General features: G+C 43.1%; 1 protein-coding gene across 8 annotated transcripts in view; it reads right to left on the bottom strand.

Annotated features, from left to right (window-relative positions):
• The window catches only part of LOC142402175 (ryanodine receptor 1-like), a 77,256-nt gene that overhangs the window by 48,629 nt on the left and 7,570 nt on the right, over positions 1–21,057 (bottom strand). For all 8 annotated transcript variants that reach the window (XM_075487709.1, XM_075487712.1, XM_075487711.1 and 5 more), the window contains exons 7-36: positions 20,945–21,057; positions 20,760–20,859; positions 20,580–20,676; positions 19,502–19,576; positions 19,268–19,424; positions 19,023–19,187; positions 18,756–18,877; positions 18,486–18,672; positions 18,044–18,179; positions 17,840–17,935; positions 11,856–11,974; positions 11,624–11,757; positions 11,301–11,542; positions 10,300–10,492; positions 8,675–8,891; positions 8,365–8,469; positions 8,172–8,275; positions 8,005–8,088; positions 7,742–7,901; positions 6,221–6,368; positions 5,902–6,107; positions 5,643–5,817; positions 5,347–5,555; positions 3,996–4,354; positions 3,780–3,909; positions 2,819–2,979; positions 2,575–2,737; positions 2,407–2,493; positions 2,088–2,314; positions 595–1,033 (exon numbers count right to left, since the gene is read on the bottom strand). In XM_075487709.1, coding sequence (XP_075343824.1) covers positions 595–1,033; positions 2,088–2,314; positions 2,407–2,493; positions 2,575–2,737; positions 2,819–2,979; positions 3,780–3,909; positions 3,996–4,354; positions 5,347–5,555; positions 5,643–5,817; positions 5,902–6,107; positions 6,221–6,368; positions 7,742–7,901; positions 8,005–8,088; positions 8,172–8,275; positions 8,365–8,469; positions 8,675–8,891; positions 10,300–10,492; positions 11,301–11,542; positions 11,624–11,757; positions 11,856–11,974; positions 17,840–17,935; positions 18,044–18,179; positions 18,486–18,672; positions 18,756–18,877; positions 19,023–19,187; positions 19,268–19,424; positions 19,502–19,576; positions 20,580–20,676; positions 20,760–20,859; positions 20,945–21,057 — 4,910 coding nt within the window. The remainder of the gene's footprint in view (positions 1–594; positions 1,034–2,087; positions 2,315–2,406; positions 2,494–2,574; positions 2,738–2,818; positions 2,980–3,779; positions 3,910–3,995; positions 4,355–5,346; positions 5,556–5,642; positions 5,818–5,901; positions 6,108–6,220; positions 6,369–7,741; positions 7,902–8,004; positions 8,089–8,171; positions 8,276–8,364; positions 8,470–8,674; positions 8,892–10,299; positions 10,493–11,300; positions 11,543–11,623; positions 11,758–11,855; positions 11,975–17,839; positions 17,936–18,043; positions 18,180–18,485; positions 18,673–18,755; positions 18,878–19,022; positions 19,188–19,267; positions 19,425–19,501; positions 19,577–20,579; positions 20,677–20,759; positions 20,860–20,944) is intronic.

Genomic DNA, 21,057 nt, shown 5'->3' with positions numbered 1-21,057 from the left:
TTGTGGCTCACACTCGCATAGTAGCGTACAACAATATGGTAACAATAACAATACATTTTTTCAAATAACACACAGCGAATACTGCACAGTATTAAGTATTTTTATTAAGTATTAATTAAGGCTTAATGGTATTTCCTAAAGGGGGGACTGTTAAACCTGGCAACGCAGCCCGCTTAAACCACCTCACACTTAACCGCAGAGCACGCTAGCTCCTTTAGCCAGCACGAGATGCAGGCACAATGGATCGGTTTTTAATTAGAAAAGGGCAAAAACCAGCACAAAAACCATGCTCATCCTGAATGTCTCACTATGATTACAACAACAAACTACAAATACAACATGAAGAAAGTCAAGGACATGCATGCCAGCTTCCGCTCATCCCAGTATTAAGGTAAATGTGGTCTTAATTGAAAATGTATTGGCTGTGTTGTTTCTTTTTTTGTGGGATGTTTTAGAAATGCATATTTGCAAAAGGGGACTTTAGTATGTGGTCGTAAAAGTGTCTCTTCCCTTGATTTTGCTCTGCCAAAGGGGGCTCTTGTGAAAAAAATAGTGAGTATCGCTGCTTTAAGTGCTTCGGTTGCTCCATCTCACCTGTAAGGGAATGACTGGGCTCAGTGTGTAAATATTTTGATCTGTTCCCACGAACCCGACGTCGGAGAAGTGGAGCTTTGGACGGAGACATGTTGTGAGGCCGACCCCTGGCAAAGCGTGAGACTTGTCCGAGTACAGAGTGATGGTGCGCGTTTCGTCCGTCATCGGTACGATGAACTCCTTGTTGGTTCCCAGGCGATTCCGTTTGGCAGACTCCAGGTGCATGCTGATGAGCAGGTCGTAGAAACCGCTCCTCATCGGTCCAGGGAGGTACGTGTTCTCGATGGCATAAAAAAGCTGAGATTCGTCGACATAGCTGCACAGTGCGTGTGAGACGCGGTTGTTACCCAGAGCGCACACTGAGCCGTACAGCTTCAGAGTGTGATAGTGGAACTTCAGCAGGTCCATTCGTTCAGACAGTTCCAGGATGTCGATACACCTACATGAAATAATTGGCTCAATTTAACGGAAAAAAAACAGCAAAAAATTGAAAATCTTCTGACAATGCAGTGATAAATCAAAATCAAATCAAATTTATTTGTAAAGCACATTTCATGCACAGAACAATTCAAAGTGCTTCACATAAAATAAAAGCATTGCAGCAGGGAGTGGAAGAAGCATTAAAAATACATAAAAGAATATAAAGAGAAACAAATCAAATTTAAATGAATTTAAATTAATTTAAAAACAAGCAACAGTCCAGCTAAATTAAAAAATCGTGCAGATTTCATGTATAGATACATGAGAAAAGAAATGTTTTTAACCTGGATTTAAAAATGTCTCCATTTGGTGAAAGTTTAATCTCCACTGGCAGTTTGTTCCACTTGTTTGCAGCATAACAGCTAAATGCTGCTTCTCCATGTTTAGTCTGGACTCTGGACTGGACCAGCTGACCTGAGTCCTTGGATCTAAGAGCTCTGCTGGGTTTATATTCTCTGAACAGATCACAGATTGTAAACCATCAGCAGGCTTTTAAAATGTATTCTGTGACTGACTGGAAGCCAGAGTAAAGATTTTAAAACTGCTGTGATGTGTTCAGATCTCTTAGTCCGGGTTAAAACTCCAGCAGCATCGTTCTGGATGAGCTGCAGATGTTTAATGCTCTTTTTGGGAAGTCCAGTTAAAAGAGCGTTACAGTAATCGAGTCTACTGGAGATGAATGCATGGATGAGTTTCTCCTGGTCTTTCTGGGAGAGGAAACCTTTAATTCTGTTGATGTTTCTGAGATGGTAAAAAGCTGCCTTGGTGACAGCTTTGATGTGGCTGCTGAAAGTCAGATCTGAGTCTATCAACACTCCGAGGTTACCAACTTGGTCAGTGATTGTAAGGCCCCGAGTCTCAAGATATTTACCAACGCTGACCCTCTTCTCTTTGCTACCAAACAGAAGGATCTCAGTTTTGTAATGAAATTAAATAATTGGCTCAATTTAACGGAAAAAAAAACAGCAAAAAAGTGAAAATCTTCTGACAATGCAGAGTGATAAATGTCTAACCTGTTCTCCTCCGGGATGTGAAGAGCCATCATAGTGAGGGGATCCTGACACTGCACCATCCAGCCCAGCCTCTCATTGACGCGCCCTGTCTCTGGGGCCAAGAAGTGGTTGGGCATTCGACTCCAGATAACTGGGGTTAACATCTGGATGTCCAGTCTCGGAGGGCATTGGGGGACAGTGTTTTTACGCTCACTCCGGAACATGGCGGCTGAGATCGGCATGATGTTCTGACAGGAAAAGGAAGACAAATTGTGAGCAACTGAAGTGTGGATTTGGAGGTTTTCTAAAAGACTGAATGGTGTAATTCCTGGTGGCTAACCTTGAGCTTGCCCAGTTCAAACTGAATCATATTCTGATTAGTAGGCAGAACGAAGACGGCAGGGAACAGTTTTGTGTTGGTCTCCACCTGAAAGAAGGTCACATGTTGCTGTAAATAACGACGACTTTACGAGGAACAGCATGAAGATCAGAGCAAAGCTCGTCTAACCTGGTAAAATGTATTTATCTCTTTTCCGTTAGCAGTGAAAGTCATGAGTCCTGTGTCCAGGTCCACCAGGCAGCCGATAACAAAGTCCTCCTGACTGACACGAGTCTGCTGGGAGCTCCCAAACTCTCCTCCCCACACCATGTAGCAGTTACTGCGTTTTATACTGAAGCAGACACCAAAGTCAAGAATCATGTCTGTGGAGCACGTTATCTTTTGTTTTGCTGTCCCGTCTACAACAACATACCTGTCGTGAATGTTGCCTTTATCATCACCAACGGTGACGGTTACGTTTCTCACTTTGCTGATGTCGAAATGAGGGTCGTACTGGTGATAGTCTGGCGTGATCCAGCCCACCCACACTCCCCCCGGCTCCTGTCCTGCGAATATTCGTACTGAGTAATAGTACTGGAGAAGGAAGCAGGGGAAATACACATTAGTACCCAGTAGGTTTGAGTAAAAGATAATTAATCAGACAAATCCTGCAGTGAAAGCAATATATTTCACATCCTATGTAGGATCAAATCAAATCAAATTAAATATATTTGTAGCACATTTCATGTACAAAACAATTCAAAGTGCTTTACATAAAATAAAAGCACTGCAGCAGGGAGAGGAAGAAGTATTAAAAATACATAAAATAATATAAAGAGAAACAAATAAAAAAATTTAAATGAATTTAAAAACAAGCAACGGTCCAGATAAGTTCAAAGATATCGTGCAGATTTCATGCATAGACACATGAGAACAGAAATGTTTTTAACCTGGATTTAAAAATGTCTCCATTTGGTGAAAGTTTAATCTCCACTGGCAGTTTGTTCCACTTGTTTGCAGCATAACAGCTAAATGCTGCTTCTCCATGTTTAGTCTGGACTCTGGACTGGACCAGCTGACCTGAGTCCTTGGATCTAAGAGCTCTGCTGGGTTGTAAACCATCAGCAGGCTTTTAAAATCTATTCTGTGACTGACTGGAAGCCAGTGTAAAGATTTTAAAGCTGCTGTGATGTGTTCAGATCTCTTAGTCCGGGTTAAAACTCCAGCAGCAGCGTTCTGGATGAGCTGCAGATGTTTAATGCTCTTTTTGGGAAGTCCAGTTAAAAGAGCGTTACACTAATGGAGTCTACTCGATAATAGGTCTTCACCACTTAAAACAAACGAACAAATCATGCATGAACATTGTCTGGTTATAATATAAGCAGCCGTCATACTGTAGTGGTACTGAGGATGATGTCCATGTCATCCCTGTCATCCGGAACAACATCTTCCATTAAGCGGGGCATGGCGGGAACAACAGGCGGCGGCGATATTAATGCAGCCTTCTTAGCCTTGAAAAGAAACCTGCCAATAAAAGTGAAAATTAATTACTATAAAATAATATAATCTCTTGCACCGCTTATTTAAATCATGCTGCACGACTGGCGCACCCTTTCTTCTTGCTTTTCTCAGTGGAAGCGTCCTTCTCGTTTTCTCCATTTTTGATGGCGGGGGTTTCTTTCGGCACCGAGGGTTCTTTCTTCTCCTCCTCCAGCTCCTTACGAGTGGCCGACTTCTTGAGTATTTCAAAGTCAGAGTCTGGGTCCACCTCCAAGACCTCATCCTCGGGAATTGTGAGAGCTCGAGTGAGAAGTGTTGTCCCCGCCGGGACTTTGAAGGTCTCGTGAAACTCAATCGGCATGCTGAGTCTGAGGAACAGCAGATCTGTCTTGGCATTCTGAGACCCAAATGTCTTGTGGGTTACTTTGAGACAAGGAGGCGTTTCCACTGTCCCATCCACACGTGACATCTAAATGATGAAAAAAAAACAAAAAAAGGATCAGTTTGTGATCTAGATACTTATTCTTATTTCAAAGATGTATCTAAAGTACGGAAGCCCAGAGCGGACGTGGTAGGTATAAACTTTTTTTTGATCGTTTTCTCGAGATAAAGAGTTAATTTACCGTTGGTTTTCGAGGCCACTTTTTCTCCCCAGCCCGCCCCTGTTTATATGTGTTTATATGTATTTCTGGCAAAGGTATTTAAGCCAAACGAGTTAATTATCTCGTTATCTCGAGATAACGAGTTAATTTACCGATGGTTTTCGAGATCACGAGATGACTATCTTTTCTTGAATGCTCATGATCAGTTTCTCAGTGTTCTTAAAGCCTTTCCAAGAACGGACTCAAGCTGAAAATGTCAGATTTTGGAGAACCCGACATAGATCAACGCATCAGATTTGACTTCTGTCGAGGTCTAACAGGCTGAAACTGCAGTTTATTTGTCTTGTAGAGACGGCTGGCTCGACAGCAGCTCAACAGGCGTTTACACCTCAGTGATCCTGCTGATATAGTCGACTTCATCAGTGACCAGCTGAGGGGACCAGGTCGTCTCCATGGTTACCGAATGATGCACGAGAGGTGCCGTTATCGTTTTCTAGAGATAACGAGATAAATAACTCGTTATCCTGAGAAAACGAAATGCTTGTCACACCAGCAGGATTTGCGTAGTGCTTTTTCACAGCAGAATTGTTCCACAAACGCTCCATGTTTGATTCATAGGCTACTTTATTCAGTTTTCAATGAAACGGGGGTAAAAATGGGTACACCTTTGCCAGAAATACATATAAACACATATCAACAGGGGCGGACTGGGGGAGAAAAAGTGGCCTCGAAAACCATCGGTAAATTAACTCGTTATCTCGAGAAAACAATCAGAAAAAGGTTTATACGTACCATGTCCGCTCTGGGCTTCCATACTAAAGAAAGCACTCTTTCTGTAATGCATAGTAATGCATAATACCTCAATATGAGGATGATCAGTAGGAGCAACGATGAACTGGGGAAGGCTTTTGCTGAACCACATGGTAATGTCTCTTTTCATGTTGATAGCAAAGGGTTCAAATCCCTCTTGCAGGCCGCAGATGGTAAAGTAACGGAGACTACTGACATTCTGACCCAGGTTGATTCTGGTCACTTGGGAAAGGCCCAGACTGCACACGGGGATGAAGCCTGGAAAATGTTGATACATGCATGAACATGGGTGTGCATCAGAGGCGTCAGAGCATCTCTGCTTGTGAACCTCATAACCGCGTTTACCTTCTCCTATCTCGATATCCTTAAAGGCCATTTCTGAGCCCGAGTCACTGATCAGCATTTCTCCGTTAAGTGTAAACATGATGTTCATCTCTGTAAGGTCGATCATGCAGCCCACCACGTCCCCGGACAGCCACTGACGTCCAAATGGCTCATTTCCCACATGCCAACGTTGAGCCTACGAGGACATTCATACGAGAGTTTAGCATTATAGAGGCTTAGTTATCATTTTACAAGCACATAAACCAGGGCTGTCTCCTACCTTGTATCCATTGAAGACGTATGCCAATTCATCTGCACCAAGTTCTTTGTCTGCACGAACACTGGGTCTGGCCCAGCCCACTCTCATCTCTCCCACTGTCACAGCCTCGAATTCAAAATACCACTTCCCCTGTGTGACAGCATACGATTTCTCTGCTCTGAACACTCTGATTTTATCCCCCCGTGAGCTGCCCGGTCCATCCCCACCTATACCAACCAAACACAGTAATGAACACTTAAAAAAAGCTTGGCTAAGGTTAGGGCTATGTGATAAAACATCTGGGGAATGTTTCTGCTAACAGAAAACAGTGCAAACTTACTACACTCCTGGTCAGGCGGCTCTATGTTGTATCCATACCCGAGGAGGGTGCGAACTGCTGCGCAAACCGTGTCTCTGTTGGTCTTTTTGGTCTTCTCGTCCAGCAGGTTGTAGGGAACCAGACGGGGATTACGCTTGTTCAGTATATCCTGTACAAATAAATCAGAATAAATATGAACGTGTACTCATTTACTCATCAAACTGACATGCACTTGTAGTGGACCTATGGGTCTTGAACGCAACCCAGGTAGTCAACCCTTTAGCTCCTCCCCATGCTGTGTGTATATAAAACCTCAAAATGGCTCCATTCAGCCTCTTGCTGAGCTGGTGTGGTCACCTAATCCAGGTGGTGAGTAGGGTCCCCGTTTCGTCCCGCATGTGTGATGCAATCTTTGGTTCCTACTAGGGCTGGGCAACGATTAAAATGTTTAATCTAATTAATCACATGATTTCCCTGATTAATCACAATTAATCGCATTTGTACGCAAAATCCAAAAATGAATTTAAAAGTATAGCGTACAGCTTTTAGCATTTAGTTTTATTTTAAATGTGCTGCCATATGAATGAAAGTGCCATAACATTTGTTGTGCAAACACACTTTTAACATCAGCATTTTTATGTAGTTTTTAGTTTTTTTAGACACTCCACTGTCTGTTTCCTTGAATGACTTGCTGCTATCAGTTGTGTGTTTTGCCTTTAAGTGATATTTTAGACTGGAACTACTACGCTGAGAAGTCACGACCCCGTGTCCTTACAGCAATTGGGTTTCAGTTGTCATATCCTGGGGTGCAAGTGGCGTTGTTGGCTCTAAAATTTCATTCTTTACGCATTGTTAGCATCATTGCATCCATTCGGGAAGCAGACACCCTTTCCACTTTTAAGACCAGGCTTAAAACTTTCCTTTTTGATAAAGCTTATAGTTAGGGATGGCTCAGATGATACTGAAACATCCCATAGTTAAGCTGCTATAGGCCCAGACTGCTGGGGCCTCATCTGTCACACCTTTCCTCTCTTTACTCTCTTTTTCCCCCCGTTTAATTTCTCAAATGATATCATGTACATGTGACATTATTGTGGTCATTAACTGGTGTTTCCCTGTTCCAACAGGTATCCTTTGAATGGTGTTACAGTGGTTTTTTCCCCTCTTTTCTGTCTTCTTAAACCCCAGCTGGTGGAGGCGGATGGCCACCCTTCCTGGTTCTGGTTCTGCCAGAGGTTTCTTCCTGTTCAAAGGGAGTCGTTCCTCTCCACAGTCGCCTCAGGCACGCTCAGGACGGGAGATTGGACTGACGACAAGTTTCGGTGCAATCTGTTGGTTTCCTTAGCTAGGAAAGTGTTTTTGAATTGGCTCTATATGAATGAATTGGATTATTTTGTAAATAATTATGATTACAATGAATTGAATTCCAATTGGCTTGAATTGGACTTTATTATTTTAGTGCCTTGAGATGACATTTGTTGTATTTGGCGCTATATAAATAAAAATTAATTGAATTGAATTGAATTAAAGGAAAGCTGGTACCTGCACAATGCTGTATGTCCAGCCCTGACGAACCCGGTCTCTTGCCCACACATTGTGTCCGTTTTCTGCCAGTCTCTCCACTAAAGTGTTTTGATTAGGAGTCAGCTTGACATGATTGAGGTCCAAAGGGGCTGGCTTATATCCATTAATCTGCATGTAACTGACAAACAATATTATGTGATCAGAGCACGTCACGGTGTACATCATAAAAGAGAAACAGTCTCGCATATCAAACTGAAACAAATGAATGTTTTGCAGCTCACGTCTTGGGGAGTTTGGTCTTTTTCAGATTCTCCTCTGCTTTCTCATCTCCCATCCCCACATGACAGCCGAGAGCCAGCAGAGTCCTTTGAAATGAAACACACAAGGCATTACAGGTACAAAGAGATTAAAGCCCAACGCTGTTAATTAAGCGAGGAGTCTGACGTACTTCAGTGTCTCTCCTGACATCGCTAAATTGTAGTTCTTCTCCGGCTCAGGCAGACTCTGGAAATCTATCAGGCAGGGGTGCAGCTTCTTATTGTCATCCCGAAACTTTTAGAAAGTAAATTGCAGATGTTTTTAAGGAGAAATCCTCGTGTACACAGCAACATTTTTTTTTGTCTAACACTGAAAACACTCACTGATCCGAACGTCCAGCCTTGTTCAATGCGAGTCACAGCCCATAACTCGTGACTGTTTTCTGCCAGCTTCTCTCGGATGCGCTCCAGATGAGGAGGAAGCACAATCTGAAAGCATCAGTAAAATCAGGGCAGTGCATTTCCAAGGTGCACGGAGGACAGAAAAGTATCTGTAGAGGTCAAAGCTGCAGCAACACGAACAAATTCACTGTCACAAGCCACAGACCATGAATAGAAATGTGGTAGTTTAATGCTGCAGGTGTTGCTGGAGTTCTGACCCCCGTATATGAAAGAGGACAGAACTGAATTTTACCTGTATGGTGTCCACGGGGTAAGGAGTGAAGGCTGTATGTGACAGAGACTGGGTTGGACCTAGGAGATTGCGGATGCCTTCAAAATCATGCTTATACTCCTTGATCGGCTCAATCCGCAAGCGGTCCCTGGGAAGCACAGCCTCGTAACACGGAGCGTAGCCTGGAGGTGGGAGGAACTTGAAGTCCCCATGACGCCCACCGAGAAGAAATCGCAACCTTGTGTTGGAAGAGGAAAATTTGCATTAGTCATGGCTACATCCATCCATTTTCTGTGCTTGCTTGTTCCAATTTGAGGGGGTGGAGCCTATTCTAGCTGACAAGCTGGGGTACAGACACCTGGACAGATCACGAGCCTATCAGGGGGACAAACTGACATACGCACCCACTCCTATCAATTTACAATCACGAATTAACAGGCAGGCTTTTGGACTGTAGGAGAAAGCCGAAGAACCAAGAGAGAGCCCAGAATGAAACTCAAATTCCACACAGAAAGGCACCAGCCGCAAAGCTTTTTGCTGTGAGGCAACAGTGCTAACAACCACACCACTGTGCAACCTTAAAGGGATAGTTCGCCTCTTTTGACATGAAGCTGTATGACATCCCATATTAGCAATATCATTTATGAACATTTTCTTACCCCCTGCTGCGTCCTGTGAGCCGAGTTCCAGCCTCGTTTTGGCGTTGATGAAAGTAGTCCGGCTAGTTGGCTTGCTTCTCAAAACAATATGCGTTCAAAAGAGCGCACAATCGCTTGGCCCTATTTTCTCTCCCTTCGTATCACTGCGTGCTTTGTAGACCGTGCAGACCGAAGTGCAGACCGAGCAGTCCCCTGCTTCCGAGCAGCAAACAACGGCGCAGCTACCGGCAGGTGGCTGAACGCATTGATATGAAGGGAGAGAAAATAGCGCCAAGTGATTGTGAGGTCGGACTTTTTTTGGTTAACGATTTTGTGACGCAAATGTATTACTCTCTTGAACGCATATTGTTTTGAGAAGCATTACATTACATTACATTACGGTCATTCTGCAGACGCTTTTATCCAAAGCGATTTACAATAAGTGTGTTCTACATTGGTAGGCAAAAGAACTTCAGGTCACAAGAAATCATAAGTGCATTTCCTTCCAAAACCAAACAGATAAGAGCATAACTCGTGCTAGAATAAGTGCGGTAAGTTAGGTACTTAGACAAATGGGAAGACAATTTAGAAAACAAAGACAATTTAGGAAAAAAATAAGTGCGTAAGGAGCTGGGACGAAATAGGTGATGTCCTAAGTGGGCGGATCTAGGTAGTGTTTCCTGAAGAGATGGGTTTTCAGCCTGCAGCGAAAGATGGGCAGCGACTCAGCTGTCGGGAGATCGTTCCACCATCTCCCGACTGATGTCAGGACGCTTTATTTTTTAAACCCCAGCCAACTAGCCGGACTACCTTCATCAACGCCAAAACGAGGCTGGAACTCGGCTCACAGGACGCAGCAGGGGGTAAGAAAATGTTCATAAATGATATTGCTAGTATGAGATGTCATTCAGCTTCATGTCAAAAGAGGCAAACTATCCTTTTAAATCATCAGTAATAAAAAAACTACATGAAGCAAGAAAGGACATTTTTCAAGTCTTAATGTCCTACTTAATGCCTGCAGAGAAGCTGACAACTGGAAAGAACAGGCCGTCCAGGTTGAAGTTCTCAAACATTCCCTGGACAGGATGTCCGTTGATACGGAAGGAGATGCTGGGGACACTGAGATCCAAACAGCAGCTGACCACGTCCTCTGCTGCCAGGATGTGATGACTGGGAGAAGCAACGTGGCGCGGAACACGTCCTGGAGACACAAGTTAAATCCGTCTCAGTCAGCATCAATGAAACCTTTTACCCGTTACGTAAGAACAAAGACTAAAATTAGGGCTGGGCAATGATTAAAATGTTTAATCTAATTAATCACATGATTTCTCTGATTAATCACGATTAATCGCATTTGTACGCAAAATCCAAAAATGAATTCAAAAGTAGTGTATAGCTTTTGGCATTTAGTTTTATTTTAAATGTGCTGCCATATGAATGAAAGTGCCATAACATTTGTTGTGCAAACACACTTTTAACATCAGCATCTTTCTGTAGTTTTTATGTAGAAGCCTCGCTCCACTGTCTGTTTCCTTGAATGACTTGCTGCTATCAGTTGTGTGTTTTGTCTTTAAGTGATATTTTAGACTGGAACTACTACGCTGAGAAGACAATTCAACTTGGCAGTGTTTACAGATGACTTTGGTTCTGTCGACTCCGCCGTCTGGAAGAACTTTAAAATGAAAATGGCCGAGTAAAAGTTCCGTACCCTTCTCCATGTTTGGTGGATCCGCCGATTACTTTCTTTTCCGGTTCCGCAGCAGACAGCAACAGACTTTTACAAAATAAAAGCCTGTGAGCAACAGACTTTTACAATAATAAAACCTGCGTTAATGTGCGATAAAATATTTATCGGTGGTAAATAATTAACAAGTTAACGCGATAATAACTCGCCCAGCCCTACTAAAATGTGATTAAAAGTGTTTAAATCAAGAGATTTTTAAGAAATGTAATTTGTGTGGTTCTAGTCAAATGCATGCAAAAACTATTAGAAATCAGATTTAGTTTACCTGACCATAGTTGAAGCCCATCAAAACCGTAGGAGTAGAGGTCATCACCAACACCATTAGCCCCCCAGCCCTCCCCACCGCCAGGGTAAGGACTGTAGCCCTCCGTCAGAGCCCAACCCACACGCAGGTGATACGCCTGAGCTGTGAGGAACGGCTCAACGTGGTCCACCATCACCTCAAAATACCACTTCTTATACTGAGTGGATCCTTCGCACGTTCCCAGGAAGATGTTGGGTCTCATGCTGGGGATGGAATAAAAATAAAGACTCAGTTCAGACGCTGAAAGACGAAGGAAGACGACGTGCTCGCACGCACCGACCTACCTGGTTACATAGTTGATGATGCTGGTTTGAAGTAGGAGGTCCCGGCCTGGGAGGAGATTCTCTGTGATGAGGTTCTGATTGGACCGAACAGCCACCCCGTTACACACACACAGAGAGCACAGCACATCCAAGACCTGGCAGGAAAAGGTGGACAGGTATCCATGAGAGCTGTGATCAGCCAACAAGCTGTCGCTTTGCACCGCTGAGCGAAACGATTCGACGCGTTGTTGACCTTGTGATTGCGTCCGTGCTTATCCAGAAGAGAGATGATCGATTTGATGTGATTCTCCTGGATGATATTGAGCACCTCTGGACTCTCAATCAGGACACAGTACAACACCTCCAGGATTCCTGTCACACAAACGACAACACCCTTCTTCATTTCTAGCATTTTATGTACGAGGACACAATAAAAGTCTTCTGGTGCGTACTGGTTCTTAGAATTTTATAATATATAATATTATATTATATTATATAATATAATGGCTCATTAGATTAGATTAGATTATACTTTATTTATCCCACAACGGGGAAATTCACTTGCCACAGCAGCAACAACAGACATGAACAAGAAATTTAAAAAAGAGAAATTTAAAAAAAGAGAAAAAGCAAGTTCTAAAAAGTAAAGTGACCTAGTATAAATAATATTACACATTATGAAGTTGAAATGAAAAAAACATAAATAAATACGATTAAAGAAAAATCTCTATGTGAATAAATACGGATCAAGAAAAATCTTAAAAATTTGAAATCTCACAACACATTACATTGTGTTATTATTCAATGAACAAAAACTCTGCCAAAAGACAGAGACAGTCTGAGAAAAACTAAGACTGGATAGCTTGTAGAACCACCTTTAGCAGCAATGACTTGAAATAATCTTCTTCTTTAAAGGCCAACTTCCACTAAAAACCGGTTTTACTCGCTCCTTCTGAAAAAGGGAGGGTCACCTCTAGTTACATACACATACTAGGCTTCCAAGTGTTGCGTCACCTCCACAGGCTGTTTTCCCGAATTTACATAAACAATGCAGAGCCACGAGCGAATCAAAAAAGCCTGTACATTCTAAGTCAAACTGAAAAAAAGGCGTTGCCCACTTGGGATTATGCCCGCCCATGGGAAACCCGCCCCCCTCGGACGGGCCCTATAAGCAGAAACCTGTAGTCTGTGGGCCTCCTCGTTCCTCCTCATCGAGCCTCTCACTACCACCTTTCCATCATCTACATTTGACACTTAGCATATACAGAATGTTATTTTCAGGAGTTGCTAAAAAAAAACAAGCAAATAACTAGCTTAACCTTTCCTTGGCTAACCTAATACTAAAATGCTAACGCTGCACACGGACACTTCATAGCCACCATGGCAAATTACATAGGCCGCGGAACGTGTTTGAACAAGGGGGGGGCCACAATCGCAAGAGGGGGTCACCAAAATTTTAGGTCGGACATGATGCGTAGCCGAGGCTATGCACAATATACACGGACACGCACGTAATGCCATCAGTCATGTCAGGCAGCACAGAACAGCGCAGAATAAAATGCACAAGAAAGGTACATCGGTGGTCGGTGGTAACGCAACTGAAGCTGCTTGCTTGTACCAGTACTAAAGCACTATGAGAAACACTGAACCCAGAGAAGTGCACGTTCTGTGGTGCTTGGTCAGAGGAATGTATGGGAATATGCTTGCTGTTTTATCAGAGCTGGGCGCGCGCACGTGTGTATATGAGAGAGAGAGAGAGAGAGAGAGAGAGAGAGAGAGAATGCGGATGCACATCACGTTGCCAGGATGATTTTACTTTAAATGTCCAAACAGCCAACAACACTAATAACCCAAGCCCACAACATGCCAGCACATAACTGTGCAGAGTAAAATGCTCAATCAGCCAACAATACACAACAAAAGCACCTCAGTAAGATGTTAACTCAACTTAAACTCGCTTGTATCAGTACAATGCAGTATAAAAACATTGAACAAAGAAGAGTGCACATGGCGGTGCTAATAAAACCATTGACTTACGAAGTGTGGAAAACGAACGCTCTGCTGATGCCGTACTGACTGGGATGGTGAAAAAAAGTTTCAGAAGTTTGTGTACTTCGGGCTGCAGGTCTTTTGCGACAGGAACAGCATTCATTGCATTGCTTATGACTCTCACTGACAGTTTGTCATTTTGAAGTGTAGATGTCTTAATCGTGTCTGGCAACATGCGCAACTGTGCGCAGAGTTGATCAAAGTCAAACTCTTTGTATAGAGACGTAATGGATGATGGGAGTGTCACCTCATCCCCGTCCCCAGCTGTCACTAGTAGCCTCTCAATGTCCACCACTACTCCAAAATCACGCTGGTCGAAGCGCCTATCATTGTGAAGAACCTGTCCCTTGCACCCTCCTGGTTTGTTTTAGCACATCGGGATTGCTTGGTTGATGAGGCGTTGTAAGATCCCTGCAGCACTCACTTGAACAGTGCCCATGGCTAGCCTCAGCGAGCTTTGGTTCGGTTAGCGTAGTAGTTGAAGAACATTCGTCACTAGCCCCTTTCACACTGAGACCCGCTACCATCGCGGGTCCAAATTGCCACTTCGACCCGCGTCGAGCAATGTGAAAGCTTGGCGTATTAGGTGAGCCGTGTAACTTGATGTAAAACAGAGTGAAACTTGTCCTCACCTGTCGCTGTTGTTCTGAATCAGCTGTGCATTCTGCTGACACGCTAAATTTGCGAATTAAACGCGGGTTCTTCCTCAGTGTGAAAGGGGCTTCTGTTGCTTGGTTGGTCCACAGTTGAAGGTTGGGGCACAGCTGTCCCATCAGATGATGCTGTGCTTTTTACTTCTTTTTCTTTGAAATATTGAAAAATGGGTTTGTGCCTTTTCATTTTGGTTGTATATTCCACGCCACGAACAATCTCTGCAGTCTACCACAATCACTACTCCTGCCGCACGATTTTCAGTGCTGCGCTGTTATAGGCCTACATTTTGCAACATTGACGTGTGAGGTGAAAAATATTGGTTCAGGAAAACGCTTGATTAAATTATTAACGCATGGGTTGTGTTTAAGTTTGATCTTCGACAGGTTTTGAGTTGAAAAAAAACTTGCAGGCTCTCGGATACACACAGAGCGGAGAGGAGGGGGGTTCATTCATTCATTCATTCATGGGAGGGAGCCAATCAGAGACGCCTCATTATCGCGTCACGGATATGCATGAGAAGGACCGGAAAACCCTGTCGTATCTCATCAAGCCATTCTTCCTGCCCACAAAAACAGCTTGAAACAAAGCAACCATAACGTTTTTTTAAACAGAACCGACGCCTAATGCATTCAATAACAATGGTGAACACAGCAGTATTAATGAAATGACGATGGAAGTTGGCCTTTAAGTTATGATCAGTCTTTCACGCTGTTGTGTAAAAGTTTTGGTAAACGTTGCTTCATTTCATTAAGGTTTGCTGGAATATGTTCCTGCACAGCTCTCTTTAAGGTCCCAGTCAGGTTGAGGTCTGTAACTGCACCACTGCAACACCCTGATTCATCTCTTTTTCACACATTCTGCTGTAGATCTGCTGCTGTGTTTGGGATCATTGTCCTGTTGATGAGCCAGTTTCAGCCCAGCTTTAGCTGTCGGACAGACGGCCTCACATCTGACTCCAGAACACTTTGGTATACAGAGGAGTTCATGGTGGACTCAATGACTGCAAGGTGCCCAGGTCCTGTGGCTGCAGAACGAGCCCAGATCATCAAACCTACATTACGTGTTTGTGCTGATATACTGCAAACATGGTGCTGTGCATTATGACCGAAAATCTCCACTTTAGTCTTCCAGGGGTGGAAGTAACGAATTACAAATACTCATATTGCTGTAATTAAAGTGTCTACAGTAGTAGATCAACCTTCATCTTATTTTGAAGCTCCCAGCTCTCTGAAGTGACGTCGACGCAGCTTTAGCTGCAGAGAAGCTATCAGGCTTGTGTTGATAATAATAAACTCCTGGACTATTTTCAAACTTCCAAATGCATCGTTTGGTGAGTACAGACCATATTTGTACTACTGTAGAAGTTTGGTGTCATGGCATGTGATTTTAGTGTGGTAATTTTGGAGATACGGACCAGGATCCATTAACCCTTGTACGAAGCTATTCGGGATAACTCTGTAACTCAGCTGATGTTCAGCCAATATCGAAAAAACTGCGGGTGGGCTACTTGGCTGGATATCACGGTTCAAATGACCCCAGGTTGAATCTACTCCGGAGTATCACTTTAAGTACCCAGGCTCCGCCCTCGCAGTGACGCAACACCTTCGGCTCTGCTACACTTACTCAGGCAAACTGCTCATTCAGGTGGATTCGAGTTCCCGAAAAAATGGGAACTCCACCCACTTTGTCGGGAAGCAATCAACTTTGAGCAGCGCCAACGGCCCAGGGTAGAGGCGTGTTCAAGGTAGTGACGTGGTTGAACTGCCACTCAACCCATGGATTGTACACGGAAGCGCTTCATTCAATATCAACATGGAGCAGCGTCAAGCTTTTGACACTGCTGTAGATGCTGTAATGAAAGTGTTCGACGGCCCTTCAACAGCCCTTGAATCATTTCTTGACAGGAAAGACGTTTTCGCCTTGCTCCCTACTGGCTTTGGTAAGAGTTTAATCTACCAGTTAGCCCCGCTGGTAGCTAAATCATACGTCAGAGGAAAGAGTGGTGTGATTGGCTTAAGCTTAGGCACAGCCTTTTCTGGCCACAACCAGTAGCAACCCGAGGGAGGCGGGTTGACCAGGCCATTTCGAATCGTATTCGTTATGGTCTTGGTCAGACCAGAATCTCGAAGAGATTTGAAAGTCTATGTTAATCAGGCTAGTAATTAAGTAGATTTTTAGTATTTTTTTCAAGAGTGTAATTTTACTCATACTTGAGTACAATTCACACCATGTAACCTACTTCCTACTAAGTTGACTAAAGATGGAAATTAGCTTTATGGCTACAATCTTGTATATTTTGCATTTTGTTTTAAATGCTAGTAATATATGCTGTCCCTTTGTTAATGGGATAATCCGGAGTAAAATGCACTTTAGATCAATTTACGGGATGTTGGGAGTACATACGTTGAGTTGACATCAAAATCATGTCATTCGGATGTGTTTTGAGAATTTCGATTTGACCGTTTTTAGCCAAAAGTTGTTAGCCTGGAAGTGAAGGGGGCAAATCATGTCACCGCTACAAAACGCTATTTTTATACCTCTTCTACAGCTCCAAACAACATAACACTTACGTGGTAGTGAGTAGAGGGTCCCTAAAGCCAAACCGAAGTGTCCCGAGGTCTTCATGTGGTCGGATATAGAGTCCAGAATGAATTTAATCAAGCCAGTACCTTCCCGGAAATGTGTCTGCTGCAGCTGCCGCTACAGACCGTGGTGAAGTTGGTTTGATATTGGTTTGAAAAAAAAGACACCTTATTTCCTTATTGTGAATATCTGTCAAATATCCAACTTCCAATATTAACTTGCTTTCATTTAGAGACCCCTTAGGGGTACTAGCACTAGCGGAAATTTAATTTCCGGTCTGTTTACACGTTCGCGGAAAGCGGAAATGTTCGTATAAAGCGTACGCACATTAATCTTTCCTAAAAAGCTAAATTTGCGTTAAAAAGTTAAATTTCAGTTAACTTGCTTTCATTTAGAAATTTAATAAATAAAGGCAAGGTAACCCGGTACTAGCGGCTAGCGGCTAGCACTAGCGGAAATTTAATTTCCGGTCCGTTTACATGTTAGCGGAAATTGACGCGTTCGTGGAAAGCGGAAATTTTCCGTTCCGCCAATAATTCGACTGCGACTGAAATCGAGACGTCAGGTCTGAAAAACGTCAGACCAGGCAACGTTTGTCCAATCTTCTATTGTCCAGTTCTGGTGAGCCTGTGTGAATTGTAGTCTAGTACTAGAGTACTTTGTACTTTTACTTAAGTATTTTTTAACACTAGTACTTTTACTTGTAATTGCAATTTGAGCAATGTAACAGTACTTGTACTTGAGTACAAATTTTCAGTACTCTTTCCACCTCTGTTATTTTCCATTTACTTGTACAGTCTACACACAGTGTGCAGGAATGATCATTTAAACTTCACCGTTTCTCTTGTCAGTGAGCACCACACATGCCTTCATCATTCACCCTTGTGCATTCACAGTCAGTCTAAAGAATGTTGGCTTCCCGAGAACAAGCAAGAATGCAGCCAAACATACCTGAAGAAGCTTCCAAGCGATCCAGTTTACTGACCAGCCAGTCAAGGTTGTCACAGAACAGTGCACAGTTAGCACGATTTCCTCTGATCAAAGAGGCTTCAGAAGAGAGGAGAAACTTAAAAGTTTAGCAATGCAGTATATAAAAAAAAGAGTGGCAAGAAGTGAGGAACATAACTGATGAATCATTGGATATAACTGACATACCTAACAGCTCATACAGTAAGTTTACTATCTCTTTCCAGGACTCTGCAGCTTCTTCCCCAGCATACTCTGAGAAGTGTGCGGCTGTGTTGTACACGTTGAGCCGGTCAACGCAGTCCAGAACAAGAGTGATCATTCCCTGTCAAAAAACGATAAAAACTCACCTGAGAACCGAAAGAAAAACTATGCCCGCTGAAGATAAGACAACCAAACAAAATACCGAAATAAAAACTATGCCCACTGAAGATAAGACAACCAAACAAAATACCGAAATAAAAACTATGCCCACTGAAGATAAGACAACCAAACAAAATACCGAAATAAAAACTATGCCCGCTGAAGATAAGACAACCAAACAAAATACCGAAATAAAAACTATGCCCGCTGAAGATAAGACAACCAAACAAAATGCACGTTCAATATTCAGCTGTTAACCCTGACCAACCTCTTCCTGGAAAAGGTTCTGTCTGTTCTTCAGGGAGCGAAGCTTGAACTGCTTCTCCTCATGCTCCAGTTCCTCCTCAGGGGGCCGGAAGTAGAAAATGAGGTCCTGAAGTGATAGCACCACCGTGTCCATCGGCAGAGACGGGGGATTGGAAGATTTGTTTTTACCACTTAGCGCATCCAGACCTCTGGAGACATGAAACGAACATTAAGGACAAAGCAAAGGGCTGTTTTAAAAGATCTTTTTTAGATAGAATTGAAGAACTGCTACTTGATAAACTGGCTGAAGAGGCCTGTAGTGCTGTAAATCATTCTGGCAGCTTGAGACTCTTCAGTCTGGGATCGAGCAACTGTGAGTGCGTCGTCCATGTGACCTTCTTTATGGAGTATGGCCTGAGAAGTGAACACAGCTCATTTAAAACACAAGAACGTGCCCAACACTCCTGCATACCTACAACACACGCTGTTTCAAAATGTGTTACAGTTGGTACTCGAGCAGTTATAAAAGAGCTGATCTTAATGTATGATTCTTCTAAACCTTTCTCTTCAGGGGGCCTAGACGTGCAGATTTGGCATCAACAGCAGCGTAGGTAAGCCAGAGGCCGGTAGAAACGTGCTGCACGAAGCACATGGACTCTCCATACTTAATCTCAGGTGTGCCCATGCCTTCCACATCACGCTTCTGGGTCACTTCGATTTTTTCCTGTAATTAATTCATGTTAGTTAATGTTGTAGATGAATATCTATACTTTCACTGGTGATCTTAATCTCTCATATAAGAACCTTAGAAATTCTGAAGCAGAAGGCTGACATCTTGGAATTTGCTTTCTCCGAGTCCACCAACAGAAGTCCTTTCTCCTCATCCAGGCACAGGTACCTGCCTGTTGTGATGTGGCGTATCCGGAAAGACTGGCCCCACTTAATGTGACCTCCGCTCCAACTGGTGAAACGCAGAGACGAATGAGCATCGGCGAATCACAAAAAGTCGTTAAACAAGAGAAAGGAATCAACACTCACCCGATACGCAGCGGCTCGAGTCTCCATAAGGACCGAGCGTGACTGCACACAGCGCCGCCTTCATAATGAACAAGTCTGGGAACAAAACAAAAAGAAGGTCCATAAAATCTGCAAATTTGAAGCCGCCAAATTAAACAATATTCTGATTAATTTCCTAGTTTATGACACACAACTTACAGACATTTTAAGCTTTCTTAAATAGGATTTGTCAGTTATTCCGTCATTAGGAAAAACATCATATTACAGATTCTTTGGTGATGAGTTTATTTCTAATAATGTTGCAAAATATGGATCTGAGCAGATAATACTAGGGCTGGGCGAGTTAACTCGTTATTTATTGAAGGCCGATAAATATTTTATCGCGCATTAACGCAGGTTTTATTATCTATTTTATTATTGTAAAAGTCTGTTGCTCACAGGCTTTTATTGTGTAAAAGTCTGTTGCTGTCTGCTGCGGAACCGGAAAAGAAAGTAATCGGCGGATCCACCAAACATGGAGAAGGGTACAGAACTTTTACTCGGCCATTTTCATTTTAAAGTTCTTCCAGACGGCGGAGTCGACAGAACCAAAGTCATCTGTAAACACTGCCAAGTTGAATTGTCTTCTCAGCGTAGTAGTTCCAGTCTAAAATATCACTTAAAGGCAAAACACACAACTGATAGCAGCAAGTCATTCAAGGAAACAGACAGTGGAGCGAGGCTTCTACATAAAAACTACAGAAAGATGCTGATGTTAAAAGTGTGTTTGCACAACAAATGCTATGGCACTTTCATTCATATGGCAGCACATTTAAAATAAAACTAAATGCTAAAAGCTATACACTACTTTTGAATTCATTTTTGGATTTTGCGTACAAATGCGATTAATGGTGATTAATCAGAGAAATCATGTGATTAATTAGATTAAACATTTTAATCATTGCCCAGCCCTAGATAATACAGCAAGAAAATATCACATTTTAAGAATAAGCCTTATTCTCTAAAATAGACTCTAAAATAACTTACACCACCACGTATCGTGAAACAAAACCAAAGAGGGAAAACGGCAGAGAAAAACTTATCCTTAACTACATATCACCTGCGCTGGTCATCCCCTTGGTCAGCTCCTGGGATTGCCAAACACTCGTCCATGTGACCGTGGAAGAGCCTGAGCACATACCCTCCGGTCAGAAAACCTAGAAGGCAACGGTTTTATTGCTGAGGTCGACTGTTTGAGGATAAAGGCACTTTTTTTATTAGCAACAACAAGATTACCCACCTTCAGCTAGCTCGCATCCAGACATCACAGGGGTCATAGTCCACAGCGTTTGCATGAAGGAAGCGTCTACCATCAAGTCGCCACTTGAATAGGAAAGGTGCTGAGGACAGAACAGATGTTCATGTTGGCAGAAAATAAATCACAGCAAACTCAAACAAACAGTGCAAGCGATACAGTCATTTTACCAGGTATCGCTCTGATGAAACACTGACGAGAATGAGGTCATCTCCCACCCTGACCTTCTCACCCTCAGACCTTTGCTTGGAGGCTGGATGTATGGTCCACCAGCAGGCCTCTC

The sequence above is a fragment of the Odontesthes bonariensis genome, chromosome 16 (assembly GCF_027942865.1).
Source record: "Odontesthes bonariensis isolate fOdoBon6 chromosome 16, fOdoBon6.hap1, whole genome shotgun sequence".
Lineage (NCBI taxonomy): Eukaryota > Metazoa > Chordata > Actinopteri > Atheriniformes > Atherinopsidae > Odontesthes > Odontesthes bonariensis.
This window is presented reverse-complemented; position numbering and strand designations above follow the sequence as displayed.